This window comes from Pithys albifrons, chromosome 3, assembly GCF_047495875.1.
Source record: "Pithys albifrons albifrons isolate INPA30051 chromosome 3, PitAlb_v1, whole genome shotgun sequence".
NCBI lineage: Eukaryota > Metazoa > Chordata > Aves > Passeriformes > Thamnophilidae > Pithys > Pithys albifrons.
In genome coordinates, this window is record NC_092460.1 from 90,846,299 (window position 1) to 90,854,846 (window position 8,548).

General features: G+C 43.6%; 1 protein-coding gene across 8 annotated transcripts in view; it reads right to left on the reverse strand.

Annotated features, from left to right (window-relative positions):
* The window catches only part of MAGI2 (membrane associated guanylate kinase, WW and PDZ domain containing 2), a 729,608-nt gene extending 721,434 nt beyond the window's left edge, over positions 1 to 8,174 (reverse strand). For all 8 annotated transcript variants that reach the window (XM_071552704.1, XM_071552708.1, XM_071552706.1 and 5 more), the window contains exon 1: positions 7,646 to 8,174. In XM_071552704.1, coding sequence (XP_071408805.1) covers positions 7,646 to 7,946 — 301 coding nt within the window. In that variant the 5' untranslated portion in view covers positions 7,947 to 8,174. The remainder of the gene's footprint in view (positions 1 to 7,645) is intronic.
* Positions 8,175 to 8,548: the final 374 nt, after the last annotated feature.

Genomic DNA, 8,548 nt, shown 5'->3' on the forward strand with positions numbered 1-8,548 from the left:
GACCTGTGTTTGGCACTGGTGAGGCTGCATCTCAAATCTTGTGTTCAGTTTTGTACTCCTCATTACAAGAAAAACATTGAGGTGCTGGAGAGCGTCCAGAGGAGGGCAATGGAACTGATGAAGAGTCTGGAGCACAAATGATAAGGAGTGGCTAAGGGAGCTGGTGTTGTTTAACCTGGAGAAAAGAAAGCAGAAGGGAAACCGTATTGCTTTCAACAACTACCTAAAACGAGGTTATAGCAAAATGGGAGTTGGTCTTCGTCTCCCAAGTGACAAGCAATAGGACAACATTTAATAGCCTTCAGTTGCATCAGGGGAGGTTTAGATTGAATATCAGGAATAATGTCTTCTCCAAAAGCATTGTCAAGCATTGGAACAAGCTGCCCAGTGAAACGGTTGAATCACTAGCCCTGAAGATGTGGCACTTAGGGACATCGTTTAGTTGTGGACTTGGCAGTGCTGGGTTAACAGTTGGAGTCAATTCTCTTAAAGGTCTTTTCCAACCTAAATGAGGCTATGATTTCAATGCATTTAGAGGAACTAAGACAGACCTAGGAAATGCATGTTCCCTGTGCTGGAGAATCTCTCTTGAATACAACAGAACATGTGATTTCTAAAACCAGTAAAGTTGTACTTTAATAATACCTTAATTTTTTTCCTGAGACTTTTGCACAAATTTATTTTCTCCATTTTGGTCCTCGTCTTATTTTCCTTTGTCTTGAATTCATGTACTGTGGAAATAATCAAAGACATCCAGAAGAAACATCTGAAGCTGATAAGCAGAGTGAAGCAGCATTATTCATATACAACTAATCATAATGTATATATGAATAGGAAGACACCTGACAGTGTTATGCTGACAGCAACATAACTTTTGATTAAGCTGTCTGAATTCCAGAAATCTGCATGTGCTAAGAGTTCAGGAATAATGCATTTATGTTTCATTTACACACTGTAAAATGGATAAATACATGGCAGACACACATAAACAACAGCCTTCTTTCAGCTCTGAAGTATGGATGGGAGGTTAAAATAAATGAGACTTTTAAAGCTGGTATTAAAAGAACATTCAAACCATAAGTAGTGTTTTAGACATTGTCAATTACCAATGAGGATTTTTATTCAGTTTAGGAGTGCTAAATATTTTTTGTCAAAGCTCTTTAGTATCTTCCTTTTCTTTTGCCCCTGTCTGCCATTGCACTTTCCATTGAGTAATTTCAGCCTGCAGCTAGAAAGCTATAAAAATGGTCAGAAAAAACTACAACACCTTATTACCAAACAGATTCCTATGAGGTAAAAAAAAGCTGATTTGTAACAAATTAGGTGTGCTGAAGAGGTACTGTTGGGATCACAGCCTCTGTGATTTCAGAAAATTCAGTTAAGTCCAGCACTGCAATGACATTCAGCAACAATACTCAATGACAGGCACTTTGCTACTGAAATCAGTACTTTCCAACTCTGCACTCTAGACTGCGCCTGCTTGGGTAGGCATCCAGTCAACCTTACTCTAAAGTTTACAATAATTTTATTTCTTGCTGAGGAATCCTGTGCCATTTGGCGCATTGCTTGGCCACCAGAGTGAACAGGTTCATTGTAACTATCATATATGTATATATATGCATCAAAACTTGTATGAAAAACATTCTAGAGTAATACTGTAGCAATACTACACAAATTCTTACACACCCTCAACCTACAGGTAAAAATTCCTACTGGTGTTAAAAAACCCTAAACAAACAGAAAAACCTCACACAGATACATATGTATACTCACATATTTATAAAACCTACCTATGTAAGCAAAAATGACTCCAGAATGTTAGCACAGTCAAGCAATAGCACCATGTTCTTTGACCTTTGCCTTGATGCTCTCCAGTAAAAAAAAAGTTGAGGTTTTTCATTTGTTTATATCACCATGAGGAAGAGAAAAAGAAACATCTGCTTTTAGAAGTGCTGCAGCACTTTCCTCTCCACCACCGTTTGTAAATCACAGTTGTGACCACCACCTCCTTCCATAAATTCCCTCTGAAGGAGCACTTTTTTCCATGGATACACTAGTTTTTGTATACAAAATATGTAGATGAATAATTTATCAACTCTTTCATGTCATGAAAGGAGCTCCTCATCTATAAGGAGCTAGGAGATCAAGAACATTGAAAGCAAAGGCTCAGAATCCATATCTTTCATGAAACACTGAATTAATGCAGGTGAGGTTATAGGATGCATAAAATAAGTCAGACACAATTCTACCCCCTCACACCAGTACTTTCCTTTGATGTCAACAGTATCAGCAGATAGACAAGTGTTAGTGTGAAATGAACTTTACCATATGTGACTCAACAGAACTAAGCAGAGCACTCTCAATTATTTAATTTCTTCAAGGAAATGATGCACTAACTAAGCCATGGCCCCATCCTTTAATGGCACATTTGTAATTCTCAGAGAAGGGAAAAGACTGATGAACTTAACTCTACTGCCAGTGAACACAGAGTTCCTGACATGAAACATCACAAGCTCTCTAGAAGAGACGAAGAATAAATCACGAGCTACATGAGTCAGAAGTCAGCTTCAATGGTCTTTAAATTAAGATGGACAAGCAGAAGAATGGCAGAAAGTAATGGAAAAAAAAAAAGAACTCTGAATTTAATTTCAAGAATTAGGAAAATCCTAAGGAGCACAAATTTGGAAAAAGAAGTAGGTCTTAAGTACAGTTTAGCTTCAAATACTATCTATTCATTGCATACCAGAAGTACAACCATGAAGGTTTTCACAGTTCTTTGGGCTTGGTTTTTGCAAGACCTTTTTTGCAAGACCTTTTTTTATTCTGGAAAATCATGCAGCTTTCTTCTATTGCAAAATACTGTTCTTCTCATGAAGATAATTTTACCCAACTTACCCATCTTGCAACATAGTACATATTGATACCCAGGAATAAAAACCACCAAAAGTCAATCTGCATGCACAGAGTGTTTTAATGAACATGTAAGAGAATTATTTACGACTTTAAATAACCAAAGAAATTATTTAAAAATATAACTATACATAGGAATATGTGTATGAAAAAGTCTGTAGTGAAACACTAACATTTTAACTGGCTGACCTGGTATTTACATGTGCAGGCAAAAACTCTGGAAAACCACAGCATTTCAGTGTTTGTCAAAAGGCTCATCACAGACTTAAAGAAAAAACAAACAAACAAACAAAAGCTAGGTTTTAATTGCAAAGCTTATCAATGAACCCATTAATAAAAAACACTACAGGGCTACCAAATGCCTTAGACACAAATCAATGAGTGCTGGGACAGTATCATCCTCTCCTTTTAGTCTTCAATGGAAAACCATTGTCACGGCTACCAGGAATAAGATGTGGAGGATATAGGCCTGCAGTCTTCCCAAACTTTGCTACTGTTGTATCCATCCTAATTAAGGTCCAAATCTTCTACTGACTGAGAAAGCACTTGAAAACATGCCCAGGTCAGCAAAACATGTTAGTATATGCTTACTATTAAGTTAATCATTGGACTGAGAAAATTAAACTGGTTTTAAGTTCCTCCTTACATTATGTGTACTAAATGTCTTTTTACATAAGGAGCTAGTGTTATGGGTTGAACCTTAAAGTGGGACAATTTAGAGTCAAATTAGAGAACTGTTAGGAACTGTACACATGAAGTATCAATGTTATTTGTATTTCATATGGTCATACCATTACATACTTCTAGAAGTAAATTAAATTGCTTAGTTGGTCAGATCACCTGGTTACTTAGAGCATCCAAACCATTTTTGTTGCAAAAGAGATGTGTCAGGCAGCAGCTCCAGGACCAAATCTGTTGCAACGCTCCTGATCTGAAATCCATGTTTTCAGACTGTTCATTGGGACTCTGCTGAGGGCACCTATGGAAGTTTATAACTCTATGCAAAGAATAAAGATCCTGGCTTATACAGTACAACTGAGTGGGCTGTTCCTGCAACCCTTCAAGGAATGAGTCTGTGTGCATCATGGACCTGTGTGGGAATTAATGAAGATGGATACTGTGGATCTGAGACAGCAGTGATGAAGAGAGAATGGAACTGAAGACAACACTGCTCCCCATATGACTCTTCCCCATGTGATTACTTATCCAAAATAAGACGCCTTTCCTTAACACATTGCTACTTTCACAACTACGCATCTGTGCATCTGTGGGAAGACGGCAGTACTTAATCCAAACTGTTCTGCGTGTAAGAACAAACACAATTGAAATTCAGAAGTATTTCTTTAAGAAACAGCAGCATAAGTCTCTTCACCCCAGAGAGCAGGAGATCAGAATGCACATTTGCAATATACCAAACTAATCTAACTGCTGTATAAAATTCTCCCATTGGAAGGATATATATTCAAAAAAGCATGGGACTTGGCAGAGGAAATCCTGCCTTCTTTATTTGATGTTAAGGATAGCTTTGCCATTGACTTCAGCTGGAGCAAGATTTCACCCCATGTGTTTCAAGAGAATCTCTGTGATTCTGCCAATACTAGCACAATAAGTGGCTCACAAAAAAACACAACCCTAACAGCAACAACAAAAAACCCAAACAGGAAATAGCCTCCAAGGAATACTTCTTTGGGAACTCTTATAATTAGGATTAAATAATAATACTGGTTCTTACACTCTTTTCTCTCCATTCAAAACCAGGCAATAATTTCCTGCATTAAAATCTTATTTATTACATCTCACATACAGGAAAGTTCATTTTGGATCAAATCGTGAAACTGCAAATCAGTTTTACATGAAGCTTACTCCTCTTGATGGTGTACAGCCACTCCTACATTATATGTTTGCTTTTTTAATTCAAGAAAGTCAGCTAACATAAAACATCAGTATTCTATAGGACTTTTTAAAATGACTGTTCTGCCCTGGTAATGTGATAAATGATGAGTTATTTAATTATTTTGAAGAGGGGATGTTTAATCAGACACAACATCATGAAAAATCATGAAAGCACCTTTATTTTCTGTACTTCAAAACAGCTAAGCCAAGTCCTGTAAATTGAATTAGCCATTCCCTGATTTCATTTACAAGTGAATTTTCACTGCAGAATAGTCAAAACTTTCAAACAAGAGAAATACTCACAGTGTCTTAAGGATCACATTATAAATAGTTGTGTCCTACCTCCACAGATCTCTCTCTGACTTCATTCCTAGGCAGCACTGAAGAAGCAGCTACATCACATGGTGCATTCAAGGTCATTCTATTCTAATTGACAGAGATATTATTGATAAATTATGCGGAAACAATGATAATGGGAGTCATTAACCTTGTTCCAGCACACTAAAGGTGCTTTATAATTAAAAGGAGCACAAAAGTTACAAAAACACATAAAGATTTTATTACCCAGCGTTTTCTCTCCTCCCCACTGCTGCAAAATACTATTGGGGAATAGTAATGTTACTGTAGCGTAGACTCCTGCTGTCTGTGCTTTGTCACTGAGGGGTGCAGGGACTACACCAGCTCACACTTGAAGGAGGAGTCAGGTAGTAAAACACACAAAACAATGACCTTTTTTTTTTTTTAAATAGAAAGCTTGGATCCATAAGGCCTCTCCCTTTGGCAAAGTCAAGGAAGCTGGTGCACAGGAAAGATCATTCCAGCCAGGAAGTCTTTCTCAGTCCAAGAATCTATGCTGAACTGTTATTTCCAAACATGCAGTCATCTGAACAGTGATTTGAGAACTTGCATCAAAATTGTAACTGACATTCCTCATACAGATATAGATACAGATATATAAAATATGTCAAATTCAGAATTCACCCTTTAAGTCTCATTCAGAAACTTGCAGTAATTCCTGGACTTAAAGCCTGACTAATGACCCTAATTCATGTATGACAGGTAACTTAATTAAGGGTGCACACATTAATGAATCACTGGTGGTTGCTTTGACTTAAAGAGAAATATTAGAAAAACAGTGAAGAGGTGGGATAGAGACTATTTCACACAGTAACTCAAAGTAACCTAAAATCTGCCTTACTGTAAAGCATCTATAGGAATTCTGGAAAAAAAATAAAAAGGTAAGAATTTAAATAACAGACAATTACCCTTATCTTCTTGACACTTCCACTGCTGCTTCTCTTTGAATCCTCTCACAGTAAGACCACTCACACTAAAACTACTAATAAAAAGAAGAAATTACAGAACAGGTTTTCTGGAGTTCAGGTGCCCAGAGATGACAGTATACTGGCAAGACAGAATCCATTATACTTATTTCTAATCTTCACTGATCACATGAACTATTGTGTTTCTCTGCATTGCCTGACTGTCAAGATATGATCTACAGCATATTGCACAACTTACCCATAAGGACAAACAGAAAAATCCCAGATCGTATCCATATTTAGAGGTTTGACCTCCTGAGATAACTGATATATCATAAAGTACATTATGAAGGCCTGAGTGGAAGTCAAATTCTTTTTACTAGTTCTGTCATGTTTGGATAAAGTAAGAATTGGCATATTCTTCAAGCATTCAGAAGTATCACAGCTTATGCTTTAAACAACACGACGCCAATTATTAAATTATACCGAAAGTCAGAGGGACTCTCCTCTGTGTCCTCTGAGCATAGGCTAATGGCTACGGTTGCAGAGCACCGGCGCCTCTGATGTATGGCATCTAAAAACTTCCCACCGCAGAAATTCCCAAGTTTTCAATGGCTGGGCTCACTGCCCGGCTGGAATGCGTACTTCAGCGATACGCCTACAGCCGCTGCACCACCCATGGCCAAGGAGCATCTACAGACGCCGTTCCCAAAGCAGCTCCCGTGCTTCAGAAATGCTGCTGGGATAGCAGAAACCTCCTCATAAGCGTTCAGCTGCAGAGAGCTCAACTCAGCATAGTTTAAAGAGGACAGAAACAAACATGTAAACAGCATCTGTGGCGTCTCCTCTACTGATTTTCCTGGAAATGCATTAACCTATTAGACTACTTAAAAATAAAAAAAAAAAAAACAAAACCAAAAAACCTAACCCACACACACACGGAGGGGAGGAAAGAGTATCCGTTCTCTCCGAAAAGTTTCTGCCTCTCCTCCCACTCAGTTCTGAGCTCCCCGTTCCCTGGCATTATCGATCTTTTTCACCACGGATCAAATGAATGACTTTTCCGCTAATGACACTTAAGAGATGCTAAAGCCATCCCTTGGGTGTCGCCAGGGACCCGGCGCGCGGCCACAGCCCCTGTCCCCACGCCAGGGCGGCCAGGGCGAGGCGAAGCCAAGGGCAAGCCCCGCTCCGCAGGCGAACCCGGCGGCCGCTCCGGCCCCACGGGCAGCGCCCGCGGCAGCAGCAGCCAGAGCGTGGCCGGGGCCGCTGGGTCAGGTCGGGTCGGGCAGCGCCCCGCGCCCGTGAGACAGGGGCTGCAGGGGGTGCTGCCGCCGCCCCCCGTCCGTCCCCCCCTGGCATGGCGAAGCGCTGTCACTGACGCACATTTAATTCGCCCGGCTGCGGGTACCGCGCAGCGCCGCTCGCATCCTCCCACCGCCGGCGGGGAGGGGGCGGCTCCGCCGGGGAGGGGGAAAGTCAAACTGCAGCAACAAAGTTGCTCGCCCCCCCAGCTCCCCCAGACCTGCTCCGGCCCCCAAAGGAGTGGGCAGAAGTGGGGGGGCGCGTGCCCGCCTTACCTTGCTTGACGCACTTGAGGCGGATGGGATCCTTGCAGTGCTTGATCACGGCCAGCACATCCCTGATGGTGAGCCCGGCCACGGGGGTCTCGTTCACCTCTAGCAGCAGCTCCTCCGGCACCAACTTGCTGCCGCCCTCATAGGCCACCTTGCCGGGCTTCACCTCCCCCAGGTAGGGGAACTGCCCGTTCTCGGCGCCCCCCTTCAGCTCGAAGCCCAGCTGTCCCTCCGGGTTCCTCACGATCACGATCTCGTGGACTCTGCTCGTCCAGTGGCTTTTCTTCTTCAAGCCCTTGGACATTGCCGTGGGGATGCTCTGCCCGATTCACTCCCTGCAGTCCGTGCTTCTTCCTTCTCTCCCTCTCTGCCCCCCTCCCCGGGGCAGCCGCGCTCCTCCGGGCAGGCTCGGGGCGGGCAGGAGCGGCCGCCGCTGCTGCGGCCCCGCGGGGCTGCGAGCTGGGTCGGGGAGCGCCTCTGTGCCCGCTCCGCCGTGCTTTAGCTGATATCCATGGCACCGCGGCGGCCGGACCCTGCCTGCGCGTGGATGTACTAGTTGTAGAGAAACTGGCAGCGGGGAGGAGGGAGGGAGCGGGAGGGAGGGGACGGCCGCGGCGCGGGGAGGAGGAGGAGGAGGAGAGTCGATGTCGGTGGTGGAGCGAGGCGGGCGCTGCCTCGCCGCTCCCGCCTCGCCTGACCCGGTAGTGAAGGCCGAGGCAGAGGCTGCCTGGCACGGCCGGCAGAAGGCGGAGAGCGGCCCGGACGGGGGGGCGAGGGCGCCCGACGGGTCGGGAGGGAGAGCGTCGACCCCCGTCCGGCCCCCCCAGCACGGCCCCGGCGAGAGGGGGCGCCCGGGGGAAGGATGGCGATGCCCCTCGGCTGCCGAGTCCCGCGCCGGGGGCACCG